A 27423-nucleotide genomic window follows, 5' to 3' on the forward strand; every position below is an offset into this window, starting at 1 on the left:
TTCTGCTATGGAGGCTTCCCAATACTGCATCCTGTACTCTGTACCCCGAGTTGCTGTGAACCTCCTGGTGTATACTATCCACGGCCATAGGAGAGGAACATCCAGATTACCTCCTCAGCGGATCAGAAATTCAACCAAGCACTGTGTGACCTCTCTGAGTAAAAGGGGTTGCTGGCTTTCCGGTAAGCCTCCATTTTTGATTATGGTGGTGAGTGTCATGCCGTCAGATGTATAATCGGCAAACACTCTTTTCTCCCATGGGACTTTCTTTGATGGAATCCAGCGCTATATGAATTTGTTTGCACTTTATTCACATATAATGTTATTTTGCATATGTGTCTTCAGACTTTATTCACACTTATTTATATATAATTGATTGTCTGCATATTAGTACATTTGTTTGCATTAGCACAAATGCACTTTATATATATTTGTTTTTAGCGCTGCCCTCTTTTTACATTTTAATTTTAAATGGTATGTTGTTTACATGCAAAATATCTTTATAATGACATTTGAAGGGGTGTTGTTTCTTTTTTCAAAATTTGGAAATGTATACATCTATAGGTATAGATTAGAGCTGCACGATTTATCGTTAAAAAAAAAAAATCACGATCTCGATTCAACCCCCCCGTGATCGTAAAGCTGGCGCCATACCCGCCAACTGCATCACTCGGCCCCGCCCCCTGGTGCGCCGCGTCATTGGATGTGATTGACAGCAGCGCCAGCCAATGGCTGTGCTGCTATCAATCCGTCCAACCTAGCCAATCAACGGCCAGGCTGGGAACCGAACAGGATGACGGGGACGAGCGCGGGACTTTTGAGGGGTGAGGCAAGTAAAACGGGGGCTGGGGGGGGGGGGGGCGTTGTTGTCGGATGTTTTTTCACCTTAATGCATAGGATGCATTAAGGTGAAAGAACATTTACCTTTACAACCCCTTTAATCTAGGCTTACCTGTAGGTTAAAGTGGTTGTAAAGGGTTTACAACTACTTTAATATTTAATGAATCATTAAGGTTTTAAATGTAGGCTTTCAATGCAGGCTGTTTTGCATGTGGCAATTATAAAAAAAAATCATCGCAAGCTAAATATGCCATTTCTGTTTTTAGACTGAGGCTTCAAAAGCATATTGTGAGGCACTCTTGGAAATTCACCTGGAAGACGAATGACTATTTCTATAAAGACCAAACCCGAAGGCTTTCCCTTTGAAGCATTATTTGAGAAATGAATAAAGATCACAGCACCCTCAGGACTAAGTTTTGATGCGGTAAATTAACAGTTATCCCCAGTGGCTACAAAAGATTACATTAATGAAACTACACTTCCAAGTCTATAGCTAGACATTTACTGAAAGCCGCTCTAAAAAGAAGAGTACAGACAACATTATAGATGAAATAATATGGATAAAAAATCATAAAAACATTTTAAATAATAAACATTGTGTAACTTTGCAAAATAAGTAAAACACGCAACAAATACTTTACAAATATTCACATCTATGCATCTTTAGTGCATCTGCAGAAGCACAGAAATGCACTACAATCCAGTTAACATTATATCCTACGGGTCTCATTCACTGCAATGGAAAGATTCAGGAATCACCCCCCCCCCCCCATCCCATACAACAACCAGTCCTCCAAAAAAATATATATAATGCACAAAAAGGCATGCAAACGCACTTGAACATGCGCAAAAAAACATGCCATAAAAACGCATCAACCAGACATATACATATGTGAACCTAGCCTTGGAGTGATACAAAATTTAATGTGCTTTGGTGGCGTGGTGAATCAATCATGACGGGGATATGTAGTGTGTGGAGATATCAAATCTATAAAAATTGCTTTATGCAATAAAATACTATCATTTTTAAACTACTTTCTACATAGGGATGTGTTTGCTTACCTTTTCTTAAAGTGTTTGCCCAGAAGGATTGGAAGCCAGGTGTGATTTTTATGGCAATCCAGGGCATCATTACAGAGATATGCCCTCACTTCCTGTACTGCCGCTGACAACATTTTATCAAACAGAAAGTAGGGGGAACTCTCTACAGCAACACTGACAAAATGCTTTTGCTTTCTTTAGTAGAGTTGGTGACGACTAGACCCCTGCACGGTTTAATTTTTATTTCTGTCTGTATTGCAGATTTTCCCTCGCTTCCTGACTGGTAAAACTATTTATTTGTAGATTTGACTTTAGATAGATCTGGTCTTGCGCTTTTACAATCTTAAAAGGAAAAGCACTCCTGTGACCCGTTTTCAACAAACAGCTGTTTAAAGCACGCTGTTGGCTGACGTCACAGAGCTTTTCCAGGCATGGGAAAGATCGCAACCATATGGTCGGGATCCTCCCACATGCCTGGACAATCACCTGGCTCTGGCTCTCAGCGAGCTGCTGAGAGCCTGAGCCAACCACTCTCACCCCCTGCACAACACAGTGCTCCAGTGAGGGGCAGAGCAGACACCGGTGATTCACAGTCACAAGCTCTCTGCCGCTTAAAAAAAAAACAGAAGGGGATCTGTCCCCTTCTGTTTTGGCCGAATCGAAGGGCCCAAAGAGTAGAGTGGGCTGTGTTCGTGCACAGCGGACACGTCATCCAGAGCGGACACGGACCCGTCATCCGCCCACTCTGCTCAATGTGGCCCACGAACGCTTACCAAGTCGCTTAAGTGGCACTAGCTATTCAAAAGGTTGGGCACCCCTGCTCTAGATAATAGATTTCGAAGACAGTAAGGCCCCTTTCACACGGGGCGGATCAGTAATGATCCGCCCCATGAACCTCCGCTTGCTCAGCGGGGATCGCTCCGTTGATCCCCGCTGAGCCGTCAGATGACAGGGCGGTCCCCGCACACTGTGCAGGGACCGCCCTGTCTTTTCTCCGCTCTCCCCTATGGGGGGATCGGATGAACACGGACCGTCTGTCCATGTTCACCCGATCCGATCCGCCAGACGGATGGAAAAGTAGGTTTTTCCTCCGTCACACTTTGGCAGATTGGAGCGGGTTGGATATCAGCGGGCATGTCACCTTTGACATCCGCGGCTCCATAGAGAAGCACGGAGCGCCTGTTCAGGTCAGCCTAAAAAACTGGCAGGCAGACCTGAACGGGCCGGCCGTGTGAAATAGCCCTAACACAAATCAAATTAAAAAAAAATATATACCAATTTATTTTCTTCCAATTCTTGCTGGTTATGCATTGTCTATGAACCCTGAATGACATACATCCGCTGGAATGAGTGCTTTACAGAATAACTCTTAACTGATCTATGCAACACTGTTTAAAAACCCCTTTGTGCCGAGTGTACGCATATATGCGTCCTCGGCTTTAGGGGGTTATATCGGGATGATGACCGCAGCTGCAGGAACCATCCCGTACCGTTTTTTAGAGCGGGCGGTTGGCTTTCCAGGGATAACAACTGATGCGGCTAAAAGCTGCTCAGTTGTTATCCAGGAGGAGCAGGAGGAGACATCCCTCCCACCGCTCTTAACTGGGCCTCTCGTCCCACCGGGAGACCCGATCCTCGATCAGCCGCTTCCGGAGGCTAGAGACAGACTGGCATGAAGCCGGAAATGGCTTTGTTCCAGTCTTCTCTCTGTAAACACGGAAGTAACGTCAATTCCGGTTTACTCGGCTGCCAATGGCGCAAGTTTAAAAAAAAAAAAATACGGTATTCAGACTCGCAGTTTTCTGCAATCTGCAATGTGACAGCAATAAAAGTGATTAAAAGATTTTTTTTTTTTAAGCGCTTCCGTCCCCACAAGCAGCATAAAAAACGCATACGGACGTCGCGCCCGCATATGTAAACAGTGTTCAAATAACACATGTGATGTATCACCGCGATCGTCGGAGTGAGAGCAATAATTCTAGCACTAGACCTTCTTTGTAACTCTAACCGTTAATTTGTTTATTTAAAGCTTCGCCTATGGCGATTTTTAGGTACTGTAGTTTGACGCCATTCCACGAGTGTGCGCAATTTTAAAGGTCGACATGTTTAGTATCCATTTACTTGGCGTAACATCATCTTTCACATTATACAAAAAAATTGGGCTAACTTTAATGTTTCTTTTTTTTTTTTTTTAATTCATGAAAGTTGCATTTAAAAGACCACTGCACAAATACCGTGTGACATAAAATATTGCAACAATTGCCATTTCATTCTCTGCTTAAAAAAAAAAAAATACATATATACATATACACACATATATACATATATATATATATATATATATATATATATATATATATATATATATACACATACATACATACATACATACATACATATACATATACATATACACACACAAACACACACACACACACATATATATATATATAATGTTCAGGGGGTTTTAAGTAATTTTCTAACAAGAAATACTGATTTTAACTTGTAAACACCAAATGTCAGAAATAGGCTTAGTCATGAAAGGGTTAAACCACATACAGTCCCAGTCATTTCTAGATCTCATGTCACGGTTTGTTAAATCACTTTAGAAGTCTAGAAATAAATATTTTACAGACTGCAGTGATGCAACCGTCAAAGTCGTTTTGGCACATACTTAAAAGTGAAGTTCAATCTTTCAAGAAAACTAAATATGCAGTCAAGGTGTGTGCCAATTACATTTTTTTTTTTAGCTTTGTTGAAGGTTATAAATGTCATACCCGTATGCCATTTTGGCCATCCCATAAATGTGTCTGAAAAACTCCCAAATAGTAATCCCCACATCCTGCTAGAACATGGAAAACCAATGGAAGCGCAGTCCCAACATTACAGGAGTGAAATCGACAGTTTTCACATCCTGGCAAAATAGCAGGATGTGGGGGTTGCCAACTCAAAGTTTTTCAGCTGGGCTTCCAGGGGGGGGCAAATGGTCTACAGGTATGCCATTTAAATTAAAGTGGAGTTCCTGCCACAATTTCACTTTTTAAATATAAATACCCCTGTAATACACAAGCTTAATGTATTCTAGTGAAGTTAGTCTGTAAACTAAGGTCCGTTTTGTTAGGTTGTTACAGCATTTAGACACTTTATAAAATAGAAATTGACTGGGGCCATCTTAAGTGTGGGCATCATGAAGCCAGACTGTATGACTTCCTGGATTTCAGCCTTGCAGATCTCGCACATGCTCAGTGCTGCACAAGCAGTGTAATAGGTTTCAGATAAGGTTTCAGCACCTGTACTGTCCAAGTCACATGATTCTTCGAGACTGGGGAGTGCACAGACTCCTGGAAAGTTACACCCACTACATTCCCAGGAGTCTGTGCGGTGTAGGTTAGGAAGCTTAAGCACCTAGGTGCAGGAAGAGGGAAGATTAACTATTCTGCCTAGCAACAACACTTTGAAGGCATTTAAAAAAAAAAAAAAATTCTTAAAGGACTAATGACATTTTTTTAAAACTACTGATGTAATGTTATATTTATGGGTGGAACTCCACTTTAATCAACATTTTACAAAGCTGTACAGTGTTGTAAAACCTAATGATGTCCCTTGATTCCAAAAATAATTTTGTGAAAAGGGTGAACTTGGCCTTTAATAAAAAAAATCCTTTAACTGGAATGCTGATCTATAAAGAAGCATTATAGCAGTTAATTACTTAAGTGTGTCCCTTATTTTTTTTAAGCTTGTTGGGTTGGAGCTGGAATTCTCCTTTAACCACTTTAAGACCTGCTAACGTACCTTTACATTGCCAAGTGGTATACCGAGATGCCTTCAGCTACGGGAAACCCCCCCGGTATCGTTTTTTTTTTTTTTTTCTTTCAGGCAGGCGATGCAGTTTTTTGTAAAAGCAATCTAGAAGCCAATTAGACATTGGACTGCTTGTATAGGTGACGGAATAGTGTCCCTCGTCCCGCTGCCTCTCTACAATGATGGTCATGGGTGAGGCAGTGGGCAGTTCCAATTAGTCAGCCCCTCTATGATGCATTAGTGACCAGTGTCAATATTAATTACCCCTTTATGCTGCATTAGTGGTCAGGGGCAGTGTTTAATAACCCCTTCATGCTGCAGCATTAAGGGGTTAATTAACAGTGACACTGGTGCCACTAATGCAGCACAAAGGTGTTAATTAACCGCCATTGATCACTAATGCACCAGTGACTGCACATTAACCCCTTCATGCTGCACACTCATTATTAACCCTTTCAGCGCCCCCTCCGACCCATCTGTCGGGTAGAGGTTACTCCGCCTGGCAAAATGTATGCCTTTTACTTTGGTACCGAGTGGAGGAGTTAACATGGCACTTCACTGCGATCAGAACATATCACACATGCAGCAGCTCAGCTCTGCTTGACTGTTGCTGTAGCTCTGATGCGACAGGTGGCAGGCTTGATCAGAAGCTTGCAGCATGTCAGGTTGCGATCCACCTGTCAGATTATCGTGATCGACAGGTTGCCAACCCCCGGTGTACGGGCTCTGGAGCAGCCTTCCCTTACCTGGCTTCAGTACCTTGCAAGCCACCAAATATTTTTTTACCATTTAGCTCTTCCTAAAAAAAAAAAAAAATTGGTTGCTGGGATTCATCTAACCTTAATACTGTCTGTCTCTGAACATTCACACAGATTATGTGCAAACCTATTACTGGTCTGTGCCTTTGAAGTATGAGAATAAGCACAAGAAAAAAAAAAACACCAGGAACAAACAAAAGCGCTTTTACACTGTTCAAAGGGCAGGCAAGTGACCCTGAAAACTGAAATGGGTGACAGGTGTCACTGGCCTAGTCACATAGAATGACAGAGGATGGTGAATCACAAGGAAGGATGAACAGATTTACAAATATTTTGTCTGGTAAATAATTTGCATACATGCATTTCAACTATGCATTTAAGCATCTGACAGTAGTTCTCCTTAAAAATGTCTTGCTTTTAAAGAAGTTTAATTTCTCAAAGTCACAGGCCCCAATAAATCTCAAATGGGATACCTTGAAGCCCGCCCAGCGGCTCTCGTCCTCTGGAAGAGCTTTTCACTGAATGAAGTTCTATAACTTAATGGTCTCCGTCTGTAGCCATATTTCAAACATGCCAACCAAACCCAAAGATGTAGGAAAGAAGGAGAGAGACCAGAAAGCGAGGGAAATGTTAGTTTTGCAGAAGGAAAAGAGAAGAGATAGATTAAAATTAAAAAAGATTTCATTTAATGAAAGAGATTAAAATAGAAATGTTAAACAAATGGGAGTTTCAAATGATGCCGCACTGCATGCCAAGTGCCTACGATAAATGGTTCTAGAAAAAGACTCAAAGAATATGTGCAATCTTGTATGTATGTATGTATGTATGTATATATAAACAAAGAACATACAGTGGATATAAACAGTTTATACACCCCTGTTAAAATGTCAGGTTTCTCTGATGTAAAAAAAATGAGACAAAGATAAATAATTTCATAACATTTTAAACCTTTAATGTGACCTATAAACTGTACAACTCAATTAAAACAAAACTGAAATATTTGGGGGGGGGGGGGGGGTTAAAAAAAATATATATTGTGGTTGCATAAGTGTGCACACCCTCTTAAAACTGGGGATGTAGCTGTGTTCAGAATTAAGCAGTCACATTCAAACTCATGTCAAATAGGAGTCAGTACACACCTGCCATCATTTAAAGTGCCTCTGATTAACCCCAAATAAAAGCTCAGCTGTTCTAGCAAGTCTTTCCTGACATTTTCTTAGCCACATCCTACAGCAAAAGCCATGGTCCGCAGAGAGCTTCCAAAGCATCAGAGGGATCTCATTGTTAAAAGGCATCAGTCAGGCGAAAAGTACAAAAGAATTTTCAAGGCATTAGATATACTGTACTGGCAAGCACAACATTTCTGTAACTATACAGTTAATTTCCTCTAGATGGCGCACGTGTGCTTGCGTGTTCATTTATTTCCCCCCTCATGCAGTACATGCTAGCTTCCTGTCTGTTTTTCTTACAACTAAAATAAGATTATCTGTGCTGTCCTCACAAGGTTTAAAGTGTTTGTTTTTTTGGTGTGTAAAAGTAAGCCATCTACCAAGAATCTTCAAGATACAAACCCCTCTCTTAGCTCACAAGCAGTCAAAAGTGGTACGTAGATTTATTTCTGTCTAGTTATTAGTTTCAAGTCCTGTTTGTTTTAAATGCAATTCACTGTATGTCTGATGATTTGTCCTTCATATTTGTTCTCTTTATTCAGTTCTACAGTGTTGATGCAAATATCGGTATAAGAACTTGATATGTACATTAAACATCAATGATACAAGAACCTCAGCCTACTCATTGTAAATAAGGGCGGCAAATATACCATGGAAAACAGTCATCATCAAGTGGAGAAAATATGGCACAACAGAACTGTATGCCCCCCCAAAAATGATTGAAAAACAAGAACAAAACCAGTCAGGACATTAAAGGTGCTGAAAGAATATCTGCCAAGTACTGGCTGTGTGGTACATGTGACAACAATCTGCTGTATTCTTCGTATGTCTGGGCTATGGGATAGAGTGGCATGACGGAAGCCTTTTCTTCCGAAAAACAAATCCAAACCCAGCTAAATTTTGCAAAAACATATCTGAAGTCTCACAAAAGCATGCAGGAAAATGTGTTATGGTCTGATGAAACCAAGGTTGAACTTTTTGGCCAAAAGATATGTTTGGTGCAAAAACACTGCACATCACCAAAAGAACACCATACCCACCGTGAAGCATGGTGGTGGCAGCATCATGCTTTTGGAGCCGTTTTTCTTCAGCTGGAACAGGGGCCTTAGTCAAGGCAGAGGGAATTATACCAAATACCAGTCAATATTGTCACAAAACCTTCAGGCTTCTGCTAGAAAGCTGAACATGAAGAGGAACTGCATCTTTCAGCATGACAATGACCCAAAGCATAAATCCAAATCAACAAAGGAATGGCTTCACCAGAAGATTAACGTTTTGGAATGCCCAGCCAGAGCCCAGACCTAAATCTGATTTAAAATATGTGGGGTGATCTGAAGAGGGCTGTGCACAGGAGATGCCCTTGCAATCTGCCAGATTTGGAGTGTTTCTGCAAAGAACAGTGGGCAAAATATTGCCAAGTCAAGGACTGCCATGCTGATAGACTCCTACCCATAAAGTGAGTGCTGTAATAAAACCAAAAGGGGATTCAACAAAGTATTCGTTTTAAGGGTCTGCACACTTATGCAACCATATTATTATTATTTTTTACTTTCCTCCACCTAAAAGATTTCAGTTTGTTGTTCAACTGAGTTGTACAGTTTATATGTCACAGTAAAAGGACGAAAAAGTTCTGAAAGGATTTATCTTTGTCTCATTTTTTACATCACAGAAACCTGACATTTTTAAACAGGGGTGTGTAGACTTATTATATCCACTGTATGTTGCTCCTCATAAGTGCCTCAAAATAATTACTTCTATACAGCACACGCCGACTGTGAAGTGTTAGAAAGCATTACAGTTTTTCAGAACTGTATGAAAGAAAAAATACTTGGAAACAGGAAACCTTTAGATGATCTCTGTTGGCCAATGACATATATACATCTAAAGCCATTATGCTGAGCCTTGTCAGCCAATCCCCAGCTAGTTAAGTAGTAATTCACATGCCAAACCTACTTTCTTCTATAAAATACCATATGTATGCATTTAAAGGATATTTTATAAGAGCAAATAAGTAAAAAAAGCAGTACTTATTCTTTAAGTCACTGGAGTTCACAAAGGTCCAAATGAAAAAGTCACTCCAGGCTTATCCACAAACACAATATACACACCTGTTGTGCCTTTCTTGCTGTAGTAACTGTGCTGCTATTTTCCTCAGATCTGTAACTTCTTTTATTTCATCTTCTTCCTCTGCCTCTACTAAAAGCTGCTCTTTTTGAAGCCTGAAGGGAAACCAAAGCTCAAAGCTTAACAAATTTACATATTGCCATAATCATCATCTGCCTTATCAAAAGAAAATGTGTCTCTGCGAGATGGGGGTTCTTGGGAAGAAGGGGGTGATCTCCTCAGGTCTGGTTCTGACCACCATCAGACAGAAAGAAGAAGGTTCAATTAAGCAGGGAGACAAACATCAGTACAAAGGCTGAGAGAGGTTCTGACTGGTACAACATACCCAACAACTAAACAAAAAAAAAAAAAAAAAAAAAAAAAAAAAAGTTTGGCTTGAGTTGGGCTTTGATTATATAAAAAAATTACCATTCCAATTCAAATGGCAGTCATTTTTTTCAAAACCCAACAAAATTCATATGCATTTTATTGTCGCACATCTGAGGAGTCTTCAGGAGGGGTTTTCTTAGCCAAGCACACCCTTCTGCCTGCATTCCTCAGCTAAGGGCAAATGGATTCCAGGAAGTAAAAGCTAAATTAATCTGGTCTTACTCAAGATGGCCATGGGGGGGGGGGGGTTCAATGTGATTTCTTAGCAATATAAAATTATGAAACATGGATGGATGAGCTCTGCTTTGAATATTAAAAATTAATTAAAAAGCACTTTGGTTTGTGGAGCAAAGATGCAGTGAGGTTCCACTTTAAATGGAGAGATAGATTGTACCCCTTTCTCCTTGATCTAGGTTAATAGGTCTGGGTATTTTAGGTAGGATTTAAATAATAAAAAAAAGCATGTGTTTTATGTAGGGGAAAAAAAAAGCAAAATGTGCACAACTGTTTCTGGCCCCTATGATGAGTACAAATAACAAACACACACACACATATGTGGTATTGCTGCAATCGTCAGTAGGAGAACCTGTCTTGGGTAGGTTATGGTAATAGCAAGAAATATACAGCTAAATAAAAAAAAAGCCATTTAACCACTTCCGGACCGCCCACTGTATATATACACTTCGGCACTTTAAAGTTGGATATCTCAGTTATGACAGCAGCTGCTGCCATACTTGAGGGATCCATCTTTTCAGCCGGCGGTCCGGTTTACGATAATGGTAGTCTCTGTGACAGATTCGCCACAAGATCACCGTTACACCCTCCCGCCGCTCTCCACAGCTTACCAGAGCCGTCGGTAGCAGCAGAGGCGATCGGGTCCTTCTCCTTCCTGGGTATGAATACGAGTGAGGGACAAGATAGCCCCCATCCGTCTCTATACCCTAGCAGGGCGAAAGTGACGTCAAAATGTCACTTCCGCCCATAGCTCTTAAAGGGCCAATTTTGACTTATTTTTTTTTAAATGACAAATTATTTATTTATTTTTATATTGCATTTAAGTCCAAATATGAGATCTGAGGTCTTTTTAAACACAGATCTCATATTTAAGAGGACCTGTCATGCTTTTTTGTATTACAAGGGATGTTTACATTCCTTGTAATAAGAATAAAAGTGACCCAATTTTTTATTTTATTTTTTAAACAGTTTTAAAATCAATAAAATAAAAGTAAAATAAAACGGTGTACAAACCACATGTGAGGTATCGCCGCGATCGTTCGAGCGAGCCCAATAATTCTAAACCTCTAATTTAAAACATGCAACCTGTAGAATTTTTTAAACGCCGCCTATGGAGATTTTTAAGTGTAAAAGCTTGTCGCCCTTCTACGAGCGGGCGCAATTTTGAAGCGTGAAATGTTGGGTATCAATTTACTCGGCGCAACATTATCTTTCACAATATTAAAAAAAAAAAAAATTGGGCCAACTCTTATTTTTTTATTAAAAAAAAGTGTATTTAAAAAAAAAAAAAAAGTGTGCTTGTAAGACTGCTGCGCAAATATGGTGTGACAAAGTATTGCAATGACCGCCATTTTATTCTCTATGGTGTTAGAAAAAATGTATAATGTTTGGGGGTTCCAAGTAATTTTCTAGCAAAAAAAATTATTTTAACTTGTAAACACTGAGTCTGAAAAAGAGGCTTGGTCCTTAATTGGTTAATAAAAAAAAAAATCAGAAGATATCCATTACCAGTTACCACGAAATAAAAGCCCAATTTGTCCTAAAAAAACAAGGTATACTCCACCAAGATGCACCAAGAAGTTGTGATATGTAGAGTTCTTCAAAGTTAAAAAAAACTGTGTTCAGATAGGATTTGAAGGGGTTAAATAAAATGACTACAAGCCATTATAAGCTTTCTTTCAACTTATCAGTTTCAGGTCTGTCCTCAGAAGCCGTATAAAACTAAATGATAAGGTTGTAGTTCTGCTTATATGCAGCAGTTACAAGTTATTAGTTTAAGGCTTTTGATGAATACAGAAAGCAAAATCGGTGACTCAGAAAATGAAAGGACAAGTTTCCCTTTTTTTTATTATTATTATTATTCCAGCTCCCCTACGTAGCAATAGAGCATTTACGTACTTTTCTTGCAAAAAATATCAATGCTTTCCATTAATTCCAGATACACTTAGAGCCGGTTCACACTGGGGCGGCACGGCTTCGGGGGCGACTCGGCAAGGCGTCCTGAAGACGACTCTTACTTGTCTTCATCCATGTTTCCAGACGTATCCATTAGTAATGTTTTACTTCCTGGACAGACTATTATGGCACAGGAAGGAGTTGACCAGCAGATCTCATTAGCACACACTCTGCATCATCTACCCACCCACTCCTAGCTGGACTTTTTTAAATGAAATGAAATGCAATCAATCAGTGATCACCCTTCTCACTAAATACAAAATATACAATGAGATTGCATAGTGTATGGCCATCTTTATACAAGTACATAGAAGTGAGTGGACAAATATTTAGTTTGCACCTAAAGCTACTTGGTGTGTACTGCACTTGTGCTCTATAGTTTGCACCTAAACTACTTGGTGTGTACTGCACTTGTGCTCTGTAGTTTGCACCTAAAGATTCAAGAGCAGTGATTTTAATGATGCTTAAATAAAAATAAAATAATTCCTTTAAATATTGAACCTGCTGGGTGTCTATAGTATGCCTGTGAAAACGTTTTTGAGAACCCGGGTCTTGCCCGAGGAAACATGTATCAATGGAAAAAAAAACTTTTAAAAACGGTCGTTTTTTAGGAGTTCTGAAGTGGATACCAATGATGAAAAAAACGACCGCTTTAAAAATGTCACTTTCAGGCCCCATTCACATCTAGCATAGTGGGAGCAAACGTTTTCGTTTTTCCTGAGACAAGCATAGGGCAGCCGGTTGATTTCAATTGGCTGCACTACATGTGGTTAATGGGACATTTTGACTATTTGTGGGTTGCGTCAGCTGGTCCACTCCTTCCTGTGTCATAACCTATAGTCTGACCAAGAAGTAAGACATTACTAATAGATAAGTCTGTAAACATGGATGATGAGACGAGGAGACAAGTAGAGTAAGTGTACGTAGAATTAATGGAAAGCGTTAATGTTTTTGCACAAAAAGTACAAGAATGCTCTATTGGTACATAGGGGAGCTGGAATTAAGAAGAAGAAAAAAAGTGAACAAAGGTGAACTTATCCTTTAAGCTGCAAAGAAGGTTGCGAGGAAAGGTCAGAAGAGCTGTCCATTAGTGATCGCCTCTAAAGCTGCGGCTTCTAAACTACTGCCACGGAATGAACTCAATTATCTACCTTTGCTCTTCTTCCCATTCTTCATTCTCATCTGCCTTCTCCGACTTGTCACAAAGTTTTCCACGTTCCTAAAAACCCAATGGCACAAATCTTAGGATTGGGCATTTCATAAGAGTATAGCGAAGCTCATCAACACTCCGTAAAAGTTACCTTAATATAAGAAACAAAAGGACCACTAAGTTGTACATCACCATGATCTGACAGGGTAGCATCTTCACCATTGGGATCATATTCATAGCCATCCTGACCTGTTATGATGATGAAGAGAGTAAAAGTTACTTATCTGCTTAGAGATTGTGCAGCTTCATGTTTTCTGCCATTAGCTTGCCATCTAAATATGTAAAAAAAAACACATGCCTTCACCCCACAGACTATATACAAGAGTTTGTTCAGGAATGAGAAAATTTCTACATGAAAGACAACTTTTTTAGATTTGGCTTTTTTTAGTTGGGAGTTTTAATGCTACAATGTAGTATGTAAATATTTAGCAGCAACATCACCACTTACTGGTCCTGATTTATCAAGCTGCAAAATAAATGAAGCGCTTAAAGAGGGGGTTCACCCTATACATTTTTTTTTTTTTTTTTTTCTAGCATTAAATTAAGCATAGTAGCGCGAGCTACAGTATGCCTTTATTTTTATTTTTTGCCCCGTACTCACCGTTTAATCCTATAGTGAAGAGTCAGACTCCCCGCGGGGAATGGGCGTTCCTATCCAGAGGGAAGATGATTGACGGCTGGCTCTGGCGCGTCACGCTTCTCTGGAAATAGCCGAAATAGGACTTGGCTCTTCACGGCGCCTGCGCCTAGTCTGTGCGCAGGTGCCGTGAAGAGCCGAAACCTACTCTGGCTATCTTCGGGGAGCGTGACGCGCCATAGCCGGCCGTCAATCATCTTCCCTCTAGGTATGGAACGCCCATTCCCCGCGGGGAGTCTGAATCTTCACTATAGGATTAAACAGTGAGTACAGGGCAAAAAAAATAAATAAAGGCATACTGTAGCTCGCGCTACTATGCTTAATTTGATGCTAGAATGTTGTTATTGAGGGTGAACCACCTCTTTAAGTCATGCTAGAGTTGTTTTTTACCAATGTTATTTTAGCACAGTCTTAAGCCAAATTCATAGCACAACTCTAGGATATCATAGCACAATATGCCAAAAATATCAAAAAGCCAATTTTACTTTGAACAAAAACAAAAACTTCAGACCAGGCCTGGGATTACCCCTTCTACTACCAACATGTCATGGTTCAGTAGCAAAGCAGTGATCATAAACTCAGAGGGAAGGTAACGGTTTCCCACTGAACTCCAAAAAGATTTTAAAGAGTACAAAAATTCTATTTTCTTTCTAGTCGAGTAAGGAATTATAGAAGTCTTACACCTTTGGGAAATCCAAAAGCAGTTCAACTAAAGGGTTTACTTCACCAACTTAGACTATTGTGTTCTGATCCATCACGTACAATTCAGATAAAAAAAAACACATAAAACACTAAAGCAGTGGTCTCAAAGTACCGGCCCGCGGGCCATTTGCGGCCCGCGGAGCAGTTATAAATGGCCCGCAGGCAGGGTGGAAGTGGGGGGAGCTGGCGCCATCTGGTGGTGAGCCGTTGGTATTACAAGTTAAGCATTACAAGTTAAACAGCAATTCTAATGTCATTTTACACTATTTTCACTGCCATATTCTTCCCTCTAATTAGAACCCCCAAACATTATATATATTTTTTATCCTAACACCCTAGAGAATAAAATAGCGATCGTTGCAATACTTTCTGTTACGCCGTATTTGCGCAGCGGTCTTACAAGCGCACTTTTTTGGGAAAAAATTACACTTTTTTTAATTAAAAAATAAGACAACAGTAAAGTTATCCCCATTTTTTTTAATATTATGAAAGATAATGTTACGCCGAGTAAATTCATACCCAACATGTCACGCTTCAAAATTGTGTCCGCTTGTGAAATGCCGACAAACTTTTTTACCCTTTAAAATCTTCATAGGCGACGTTTAAAAAAATCTACAGGTTGCATGTTTTAAGTTACAGAGGAGCTAGAATTATTGCTCTCACTCTACCAATCGCGGCGATACCTCACATGTGTGGTTTGAACACCGTTTACATATGCGGGCGCTGCTCACGTATGTGTTCGCTTCTGCGCGCAAGCTCGTCGGGACGGGGTGCGTTTTCTGGCTCCTAACTTTTTTAGCTGGATCCTAGATTCCAAGCAAATTTGTCAAACCCTGACTTACACCAGTGCTGGTGGTAATAATGCGCTCGCTGACACCAGTGCTGGGGGTTAAAAATGTGTTCGCTGACACCAGTGCTGGGGGTTAGTAATGTGTTCGCTGACACCAGTGCTGGGGGTTAGTAATGTGTTCGCTGACACCAGTGCTGGGGGTTAGTAATGTGTTCGCTGACACCAGTGCTGGGGGTTAGTAATGCGCTCGCTGACACCAGTACTGTTGTTTTTGAAGTTTGAAAGTTTGCATGCGGCCCCCCATGGCATATGAAAACTTGTCTTGTGGCCCTCAGGTAATTTGAGTTTGAGACCCCTGAACTAAAGGCTGTAATGTAACAAAATAGGTAAAAAGCCAAGGGGGGTGAATATTTTTGCAAGGCACTGTACCTGCACTGTGTGTGTGTGTATATATATATATATATATATATATATATATATATATATATATATATATATATACACACACACACACACACATACACACACACATATACACATATATATATATATATATATATATACATACACTAAACTGCCTGCACGCCACTAACTGCCTAATCTAGCTCAAGTTCTCTCAATCTCTTCACGTTATCACACTACATACAGCTGCTGTGTAAGCAGCCTCATATAGTGTGGGGCATGGACTTAGGCCCCTGAGCCACGATTCGTCAAAGGCACCATGCCTTTGGCCAATCATGGCTCTCCCAGCAGATCGCCCTGTGGTTGGCCAAAGCATGCAGGTCAGGTGCATGCTTTGAACAATCAGCAGTCATCATTGCACTGCAATCTCGCAGTGCATTATGGGGCACTCCGCGGTGCTCGAATTTGCCTTGAACACCCCATATGTTCGGTCCGTTTGCGGACAAATGAACACCTGATGTTTTGAGCCGAACTTACGTTTGATTCGAACATCAGGACCATCCCTAATAGCAAACAACTGCTAACAAGCTGAAAGTAAATAGAACTTGGATAGGAAGAAAGAGTAGCTCCATCTAAGTGCAGCAACTGAGGCAATATTTAATGCAATGTGTGGAATAAAACTCACAGTACAATAGACCAACGCATTTAAAATAACAAGGTTAATCCGTTTAGGGGGAAGACGTGGTCCGGTATATGGTTGGGTGGCCACTCATCTCGGCTGCGCTGGTGGCTTTCGGCGCTTCCTGGGACTCGGGTGCACACTCGAGAAGAACCGCTGACATCACATTCGGGTGGAAGGTGGAGAAGGTGGGGTTCGCGTTAGAAGCATGCGTGCTCCTTTATAAGGTTTATCCATTGTCCTGCAAGTTTTATTCCACACACCTTGCATTAAACGTTGCCTCAATTGCTGCACTTAGATGGCGCTGCTCTTTCTTCCTATTTATTTCATGCAGAGTACCTTCTATCTCTTCTCAGAGCCGGCAGCTGTCCAGTTCCAGAAGCTTAACCAGATCTGGCCCTTCACTTGAACTCCACTGAACTGGCTTTATCTATCTGCCTATGCCCTCTGGACTGGTTGTACATCAAATAGCTGCCTGAAGGACATGAAGTCTGAAGCTTGCATCAGAAAAGGCCGAAACATCCATGTGGTAAAAGGTGGAAAACTTGTGAACTGAAGACCAAGCGTAAGCCTTACAAATCTGAGAGACAAAAGATTGATAATCAAGCACTCAAAAAGCACTCGCAGTCCTGCTGGAGAAAGCCTTGACTGGAAAGAGTGGAACCTGAGCCTTCGGTGGCAAAAACATGAAATAATCGGTTTCATAGAATACAGAAGTAGCAGAGAGGTGCACTCAAACAGCCCAAACCACCTTGGATACACTGGATACAAAAAGTGAAGGACAATGACCTGATTAGGGGGAAGCACATTGGGAAGAAAGGTCTAGATTTCAACATCACCTTCTTTGAGCAGGACCAAAAAGGGCTTCTTGCAAGAAAAGGCTGCATGTTCAGATACTCGTTTAACCGAGTTGATAGCAACAAGGAAATCTGCTTTGTAAGTTAGAGTTAGAAAGATGGATGTCTTTGATGGGTTCCCAAACGCGCTTCTGAAGCACTGAAAGGACCAAACTCAAACCTTACGGAGGAAGAGGGGATTGACTAGGGAAACATTGGTGACCCCTTGCACAAAATGTCTTGATCAGCAAGTAGGAAGCCAACAGTCCGGGAAAATCGAGTACAAAAAAGCATCAAACTAAGTGTAGCAAAGTGAAACCTTTATTAGATAGAAATACAAAGGCAAGAGTGGAGATCTGACCCTTGATCGCACTAAGGGCCAAATTGTGGCTTTGGGAAGTAGACTTCCTAGAATTGAGCATGGCAGAGAAAAAGTGGTGCCCCTGTCCCTCGTAACCTGAGCTTCAGTAACAACACAACAACACTGTTAAAGCCAGTGACCAAAAAGTAGGGTAGTAAACTGCTTCTTGGGCCAAAAGAGCCAAGTGTTCTGACAAAAACCCACTGTATCTGCATCTTCGAGAAGTCTTACCAGGTCCACATACCACACTCTCCTAGGTCAATCTAACTTTGAAAACTACCAGAATGACCTTCCATCTTGATCCTGCAAAACAGTCGAGGAAGAAGTGTCAAGGGAGGAAAGCCATAGATTGTGGTGTACTGATCCCATGGTTCCATGAACAACAACAACATATACAAACCTTCCTCCTTCCAGCCTGACAGACTGGCTCTTTCAAAAAATTGGATGGAATTATTTCCCCAATGTCAGAGCAGCATTTAGAAGACACCAAGACAGACACAACCTTGGTCACTACCACTGCTGCACACTATGTGTGTCAGACCTCTCAAGGTACGCGCTGCAGGCAGACCTCAACTTGTTAGTGTACAGTGTGGCATTACACTCGGAATAGTTGAACTTTCCACCCCGTATCTAGAATCAAACATGCTGCAGCCACAAGGGCAGTCATCAAGGTACAGTACTCAAGTTCGAAGGTAACCAAAAACTGATCCAGGATTGAAGTTTCATGTGTCTCTTGAAGCAGAAGCAGCAGGCGAGACGCTTTCTCAGGGCTGTCTGGCAGAAAAGAGGTTGTGAAGCCCATGCATGCAACACTCACGTAGAATGACTTCACCATTGAGTTCCACAGTGTCCCACGGCAAGCCGGAGGAAGATAAGGGATTCAAAATTAGGTACCCAGTGACTAATGAAAAACAAGAGAGCTCCCAGTACCTGGCCCAAATGGCCCACTCACAGAAGAGTATACAGAGACAGAGCATCTGCAATGCAAAGGCCATGCTTACACTTCTGGGCCTGGAAAGTACTCCAGAGCAAACTTAGCCAGTCTGGTGGGGTCCATTCACAATAAGACCATCATTTGAGATAGAGGACAACTGCCAGGTAGGTGCAAAAAAGCAAAGAGACCTCCTGGAGAATAAAATTGATTAAAGAGAAAAAGAATGTTGCAAGAAATAATAGATTAAGACAAGTCAGCCGAGCAAAAAAAAAAAAAAAAAAAAAATCACATGTCCTTTCAGGAGATTAGTAAAAGCTGAGGCATGTTGACCCAGGGACGGCCTATATTTTTGGGGCTTTTCCCCATGTCCAATCTTATAGGCAACAGTATACCTAAAGGTTTAAGACTTCCTGTGTCCCTCAATAGACAAGTAAGAAATCATGACTGTTGGTGGAAGTGCCATCATATTTACCCATGTTTGAACTGTCTGGCCACCAAATGCAGGGGGAAAAAAATACATACTAGGCGACAGTATAAATACACAAGCAAAAAAGATAAAAAGTTATATTTTGAGAACTTTATCTTATCAGTTCAATAATAAGAATAATAAATAGATTTAATAATTCCACTGTTATATATGCAATATATTCGGTCTTCCCCATAATTATTCTGTCAGTAACAAACTGTGCCAAAATATGGTTACCTTTTTGGGACTCCTGTTTATTCCCTATTAGGTGATTGTCATTTTTCAGAGCCTGGTCTCTTGATTCTGATACCTGAGAGTGAAGGCTGATTGTATCATCGTCTGAAGGCTGAAAAGAGAGAAAGCTTGGATCACTGAGAATTACCTTGATTAACCAGTCTCCACCAAACCCAGTTTACAAAGTGCAGTGGAAAAATATATTTTGCCTTAACACCTAATAAAAATACCAAACAAAAATGATAAATACAATGTTATCAGTTGCTATAAGCGATAAACTATTTCTAAACTTGAACTGGCTTCATACAAAGTTTATAGAAACTTACTTCTGTCGTCGAAAGACGTTTATCCCCATTATCACTACCAATCCCAGAGTCAGGACCATGATTTTTACTTGGATAAAAGTCTTCAATGCTGCAACAAGACACACAGGCATTTGTAATAAACAAATGGAACTTATTTTAAAAGGATGTAGATATTTTTTGCAATGTAAACACACTGCTACCCATCAGGAATATACACCTTTGCACAGTAAAATGTATACAGAATATTAAAGTAACATATCTTCAACTTTATACTAAACACTATGAACTCATGTACACCAACAGTTGGAACGCAGCCACTGGCAGTTGGTGAGAAGGATGCAGTGCAGACATGCTGGAAACAGTGCAATGCAAAGTAACTTTTTGCTGTATAGTATAGGGGTCCCCAGGACAACTACAGTCTGAAGTCGCAGCAAAATCCTTTTCCTGCTAAGGGCATATATCTAGGCACCCGGGCCAGAATGTTTAAAGGGCTTCTATCTTGCACTCTTGGCAGATGTCCTGTATAGGCAGGAATAAAAGCGGGTCAGACTCCATCCTAGCATCGCTATCCATGGTGGACCCAGAAACCCAGCAGAAGAGTCAACCGATCCAGAAGCTAAAAAGTGGCTACGGTACAGCCAGGTAGATGAAACATCCTGATAGAAGAAGAATCAGAAAAGAGAGAAAAAACCTCCATAGAAGAAGGTAACCCCCTCTCAGTAGAGAGAAGAGGTCCATTACCTAGAAAGACTAGCAAAAAAAAAAAAGCTTGCTGGGAAAGGGGTTTTTATATAGGGAATTCTCCAATAGGTTTTTTTCTTTTTTTCCTCGCCAGTGTTCAATTACCTGAAGGTAGCTGCATATAACTCCTGGTAAAAAGACTGTTAACTAAAAAGGGAAAAAAACAGGAAGTACAGTAATGTACTTCGGTAAAAAATAATCATACGTACAGTATATATATACTACTTGTAAAATTACTTTACCCCACAATCTTCAGAAAAAAAGAAATCTGAGCAAGGTAGAATGTTGTAGGGCAAACAGTTGCAACTGCATTTCACAAGCCTGCTAACCTTAAAGTGTTACTAAACCCACAACAGTAAAATCAGTCTGTATATGCAGTAAAGCATGCTTGCTATACTCACTGCGAGACCTAAGGGGTTAATCCTCCTTATTGTGTAAAGAAAGGTGTTTGATCCTGTCTTCTCTGATCCTCCTCTTCATCCACTGTCCCCAATCTGCTTATAGAACAGAGCCTTAGGGGCAAGCTGAAACATGTTCAGTTTGGCGTGTATTGCTAGAGAGTTGTTTGTTTTGTTTTTCTTGGGAGAATGTGATCAGCACAGGGCCAATCAGCACTGTCCAGACAGAGTCAGGGGTCCTGCAGCCTCATAGGACATTTAGGGGAGAATGAAAACTCCTCCTACAAGCTTTAACCAGAGACTGACAGAAGTCACAAGACTGCTCTAACTGCTGATGAGAAAGGGTATTTAGCAGTTTAGATGTGCTAAAATTGCATGTCCATGTTCTGAGTACTGTGGGAGACCAGATAGAGCGAATACAGGGTCCTGGGTTTAGCAACCCTTTAAATCAGGCATCACTAAATGGCGGCCCGCGGTCCGCGTCCGGCCCGAGCTGCTGCTCTTTCCGGACCGCGGCGATCGCGCCATTTAGTCGCCGCTTTGGTCCCCAGCCTCCTCCGCTATTATTAGCAGAGGAGCGGACAGCGGGAGGCGGGACCAGAGAGGTAGCTGCCTGTCGTGTTAGATGGGAGGTGATTGGCTGCTAGGAGGCGGTCCTAGCAGCCAATCACCAGTTCGCCGAAAAGTCAACCCGACAGCTCCCGCGCCTTCAGTCCACGACTGTCCCGCCTCCCGCCCCGCGCTCTGTGAAAGGTAGGAGTGGAGAGGGAAGGGAGGAAGGGAGGAAAATGTATGAAAATGATAAGGATGGGGAGCGGGGGCAGTGCTGTGTGTGTGAAGGGGGGGTCATGTAAAGGGGGCATCATGTAAAGGGGGCAGTACTGTGTGGGGGGAATTATGTGATGGGGCAATATTGTGTGTGGAGGGGGGGAATATGTGATGGGGCAATACTGTATGGTGGGGGGGATCTGTGATGGGGGTCATGTAAAGGGGCAATACTGTATGGGGGGGGGATCTGTGATGGGGGTCATGTAAAGGGGAAATACTGTGGGGGGGGGGATATGTGATGGGGCAATACTGTGTGGTGAGATATGTGATGGGGTCATGTAAAGGGGGCAATACTGTGTGGGGGATATGTGATGGGGCAATACTGTGTGGTGGGATATGTGATGAGGTCATGTAAAGGGGGCAATACTGTGTGGGGGATATGTAATGGGGCAATACTGTGTGGGGGGATATGTAATGGGGCAATACTGTGTGGGGGGATATGTGATGGGGCAATACTGTGTGGGGGATATGTAATGGGGCAATACTGTGTGGGGGGATATGTAATGGGGCAATACTGTGTGGGGGGATCTGTGATGGGGCAATACTGTGTGGGGGGATCTGTGATGGGGCAATACTGTGTGGGGGGATATGTGATGGGGCAATACTGTGTGGGGATATGTAATGGGGCAATACTGTGTGGGTGGATCTGTGATGGGGCAATACTGTGTGGGGGGATATGTGATGGGGCAATACTGTGTTTGGGGATATTAGATGGGGCAATACTGTGTGGGGGGATCTGTGATGGGGTCATGTAAAGGGGGCAATAATGTGTGGGGGATATGTTATGGGGCAATAATGTGTGGGGGATATGTGATGGGGGTCATGTAAAGGGGGCAAAACTGTGTGGGGGGATATGTAATGTGGTAATACTGTGTGGGGGGATGTGTAATGTGGTAATACTGTGTGGGGGGATGTGTAATGTGGTAATACTGTGTGGGGGATATGTGATGGGGTCATGTAAAGGGGGCAAAACTGTGTGGGGGGATATGTAATGGAGCAATACTGTGTGGGGGATATGTGATGGGGCAATACTGTGTTGGGAGATATGTGATGGGGTAATACTGTGTGGGGTGATATGTAATGGGGCAATACTGTGTGGGGGATATGTGATGGGGTAATATACTGTGTGGGGGGGATATGTGATGGGGCAATACTGTGTGGGGGGATATGTGAAGGGGGGTAATACTGTGTGGGGCGATATGTGAAGGGGGTGATATGTGAAGGGGGTAATACTGTGTGGGGGGATATGTGAAGGGGGACAGGGCTGTGGTGGGGAAGATGTGAAGCGGACAACCAGCTGCGCACAAAATGAGGTGCTGCACAGAAAACGTAAAGGGGTACCATTGACTCCTAAATGCACTAAAATGCAAAGTGCAATTTTCTGCACATGGAAATTGCATGGTACAAACGCATCATGCAGTTTCCTTGTGGCTGCCTTTTTAAAAAGATGCCAGGACCTTTTCCCAGCAGAAACACAGGCGCAGCAGCCCATTCAAACGAATGGTGTGTCGTGCCTGCACCCTTGGGCTGCAATGTAAAGAATTGGGGTAATTGCACGAAACTGCGATGCGGACCTCGGCTGGAAGAAAATTTTACTTATCGGACCTCCATGAATTTTAATTCAATACCCCTGCTTTAAATGTTTTCAGGCACTGAATTATAGATGGAGATAAGGAAGCAAGATGAAGAATAGAGTTCAGGGTGGACCTCAGTCAGTGAGAAGGTAGACAAAACAAAGCAGCAATGGAAACACTAGTCTCCCCCCTGCTGAATAGCCCATAGAACTAATGGTTTGCTTTTCCATCATATCCAGTATATGTAAAATCACACCCACATCTTTAAGATTTTCAGCAAAATTACAACAAAACAGGTATACATGTCTGTTACAAACTGCAGCAGCAGGAAGGATTCTGAACTTAATTAGAACGTGCAACCCTGCAGATGGAATCCCCCGAATCCTCCCATCCAGGATAAAATGTTTGAGAGAGGTAAGACTTTCAGGTGAAAACAATGCATAGGCGTGCTGAACCATTGGTTCCATACAGTGAGGAATCTGTTTGTATACTGAAATGTGTGAATTGCACAAATCATTTCTTCCAAGGTTGCAGCTTTACTTTAAAATGGAAATCAAGTGAACCTGTCATAGGTTTCAGTAGCATCTGATGGAAATAGCCATTCAATGTGGTTCCGCCCTCTACTTGTTGACTGGGCCAAATGAAACCAAATATAACTGATGCCAAGTTTCATTCAGAAATGTAGATGCCTGGAATTCATTACAATGCAAGGACATCAAACAAACATCGGTATGGCATACCTGTCTGTGAGAGGTTGTGAAGGCAGTCTTTTCACTAATGATGGCAAGTCCAATGAATCGGGCTTCTTTTCTGTCCGACAGCATGCGTGAATATTCAAAAACTTGAATATATGTATCTTTCCTTTCAGACAAATCTGTATTAAATCAAAAGAAATGAAACTATTACATCAATGCAAATCACTAGAAACAGGTGTATTCATAAACACAAATTAATAAAAAGCACAGCGTAATAGGTAAGACAAATACAACAAGGTAATTGTGCAGAGAACTTTTTCCACTGGGCTGTTATTCTAAATGTAAAAAAAAGTGCAGTGCTAATATACCGTATTTATCGGGCTATAACGCGCCCCGGCGTATAGCACGCACCCCTGAACTTGAAGGAAAATTCCTGCAAAAAAAAAAAAAAAAAATACTTACAGTTTGGATGCCCCTTGTCGGTGTCTTGCCCGTCGTCCATCGAGTCCATCGGCGGCCTTGTCCGGTCCGGCGTCCTTCTGTGGCCATCGTGGTGTCCTCCCCACTCGATCCCCGCGCTGTGTTCGAACCACTGCGCCGACATATACCGAGCAGAGTACACTCGGGCGAGCCTGCCCGACTATACTGCGCTCGGTATATGTCGGCGCAGTGGTTGGAACACAGTGCGGGAAGCGGCGAATATCGCGCACCCACGATTTTGCCCTGATTATTTTCAGGGCAAAAAAGTGTGCGGTATACGCCGATAAATACGGATTATATATATATATATATATATATATATATATATATATATATATATATATATATATATATATATATATTATATACACACACACATACATATACACACACACACACACACACAGACACACACATATACACATACACAGACGTATTCAGCTGCAAACAACACAATAAAGAATAAACGGGAAAAAATGGTGGACATCATAGGCTACAGTACTGGTTTTGGTTTCAGGTTGTACTGGATAATTTATGACTGCAGCTAGCCCCATTTAAGAATCTATTTTTTATTTCAATGGCTATAGAAAACATCTAATGTGCAAGATAAATGCATGTGCAAGAGTGATGCTTTTGCTTGTGACAGCTTGCAACATCACTGCACACAATCCATAAAAAGGCTCTCCTACCTGTCAAGTCCACATAGCAATTCACCTCAAGACCCCTTTCACACTGGATCGCTTTGCAAGTGATAAAAACGCTAAAAATAGCACCTGCAAACCAATCTGAAAGAGCCGCTGCTGTCCCTGCAGTGTGAAAGCCCCTCAGGCTTCCACACTGGAGCGGTGCGCTAGCAGGACGGTGAAAAAAGTCCTGCTAGCAGCATCTTTGGCGACGGAGTCCGCCTCGTCTGAATGAAGCCTTAAAGGGGTTGTAAAGGTTTGTTTTTTATTTTCTAAATAGGTTCCTTTAAGCTAGTGCATTGTTGGTTCGCTTACCTTTTCCTTCGATTTCCCTTCTAAAAAATTGTTTTTCTTTGTCTGAATTTCTCCCTTCCTGTTTCTCCTCAGTAAGCTTTCCACCATCATCCGAGCTGTGGTTAGTCAGCCAGAACAGCTTACTGAACAGCTTACTGAGGAGGAACAGAAAATGAGAAATTCAGACAAAGAAAAAAAAATATAGAAAGGAAATCGAAGGAAAAACCAACCAACAATGCACTAGCTTAAAGGAACTAAAAGAAACAAAAAGAGGAAAACGGAGGGCGCACCGACCTAGTGTGATACTGATTGGTGGATTTTATTAAAATAGTAAAAACAAATCATAATACTCACAAAAGGAGTGTTAAAAACCCCTTTTCTCAGAGCTTAGTGGTCTGCAGTGCTTCGAAGCACTGCAGACCACTAAGCTCTGAGGAAAGGGGTTCTACCCTGAAACGCGTCAGCCCTAGCCACGGTCACGGATTGAAACAATATCGTGTTATGCCGATGGTGTTGGTTCTTTGCTGCATTGTTACTCAAGGCCTGTTTTTAACACTCCTTTTGTGAGTATTATGATTTGTTTTTAATATTTTAATAAAATCCACCAATCAGTATCACACTAGGTCGGTGCGCCCTCCGTTTTCCTCTTTTTGTTTCTTTTAGTTCTATGAATTCCAACGATTCAGAGGAGGGCTGCAAGACTTTAGAAGATACCTTTTAATTGAGTTGCAATTGAGTTTCACCTTTTCTTCAAACACTTTTCCAAAAAAATACCGGAGCGCAGGAGATTTGTTTTTGTCTAGCTTAAAGGAACCCATTTAGAAAATAAAAAAACGAACCTTTACAACCCCTTTAAAAGGAGTGAATATTCCTTCCTAGGGGTATATTTCCTCTCACTTTCTGTCGTCAATCTCCATATGTACCGCTAAGAAGGAATCGTTAAGTTGGAAGTTTGTAACCCGGGGACCGCCTGTATTAGGTAGCAAATCAAAGAGCAGGTAGATATGCTTTTTAGTTGTACATAATGATCCTAAAAAGCGCAATATAATTTTTTTGCCCCTGGGTAACTTGAGAGTATTAGGAAAGGTCCAATATGAATTTAAAGCAGACCATCTTGTCAACATTTATTTAAAGTAAAAAAAAAAAAAATGTGCATGCACTACTTTAAATGTACAGCTTTAAAACTGGTTATATTACAGCAAAAGTTAATTAAATGGCCTGAACACTCACCTGTGCTGGAGGGATCTGCATAGGATTATTGTCCAATATTAATACTTCAAGCTGACTCAGCTTCCTGTAACTAACAGGGATTTCTGTAATCTTATTACATGAAAAATCCAGCTTTACCAAAGGAAGTGAAGATAACTCTAAGGCAATACAAAGGAAGAAATGTAAATATTTTGCACAGTTAGTATCAAGCTAACATAATATTTAGAAATGACAAAGAAAAATGTAAAAATATAAACAGGCCTATAAAAGAGAATAACAGTCATCACTGGCTAAAAAAAAAAAGTCAAACAATGCTTTGTAATCACCCCTCCCCCGAGGAGAGGGCTTTGCCATCTGACAGCTGATCAGTAATGCAGAGCACCGATTAACAAATCTCACTAGCTGCAGCGGACACATCTGTGAAACTGTAGGCGCACAAGATGCCATTTTGCAAAGTGTTAGTGATGTGTTATAACCAATTTCTTGGCATTCCAATAATATAAAAATAGGTCTAATTTTTATTTTATGTTTGCCTAAAATAGCTTAACCACTTCCTTACTAGGCACTTAAACCCCCCTCCTGACCAGACCAATTTTCAGCGCTGACGCACTTTGAATGACAATTGCGCGGTCATACTACACTGTGCCCAAATGACATTTTTATATATTTTTTT

At 41.4% G+C, this 27423-nt stretch overlaps 1 protein-coding gene across 2 annotated transcripts in view; it reads right to left on the reverse strand.

The window, feature by feature from the left end:
• LRCH2 (leucine rich repeats and calponin homology domain containing 2) overlaps nt 1–27423 on the reverse strand; it is a 138045-nt gene that overhangs the window by 70918 nt on the left and 39704 nt on the right. Inside the window, exons 5-12 of one of the 2 annotated variants that reach the window (XM_040323666.1) lie at nt 26772–26908; nt 24130–24263; nt 19870–19957; nt 19547–19655; nt 13594–13691; nt 13444–13511; nt 9718–9828; nt 6914–6991 (exon numbers count right to left, since the gene is read on the reverse strand). In XM_040323666.1, the coding sequence (XP_040179600.1) occupies nt 6914–6991; nt 9718–9828; nt 13444–13511; nt 13594–13691; nt 19547–19655; nt 19870–19957; nt 24130–24263; nt 26772–26908 (823 nt within the window). The remainder of the gene's footprint in view (nt 1–6913; nt 6992–9717; nt 9829–13443; nt 13512–13593; nt 13692–19546; nt 19656–19869; nt 19958–24129; nt 24264–26771; nt 26909–27423) is intronic. The other variant, XM_040323668.1, reaches the window with a different exon arrangement.

Source organism: Rana temporaria, chromosome 9 (genome assembly GCF_905171775.1).
Source record: "Rana temporaria chromosome 9, aRanTem1.1, whole genome shotgun sequence".
In the NCBI taxonomy this organism is placed as follows: Eukaryota; Metazoa; Chordata; class Amphibia; order Anura; family Ranidae; genus Rana; species Rana temporaria.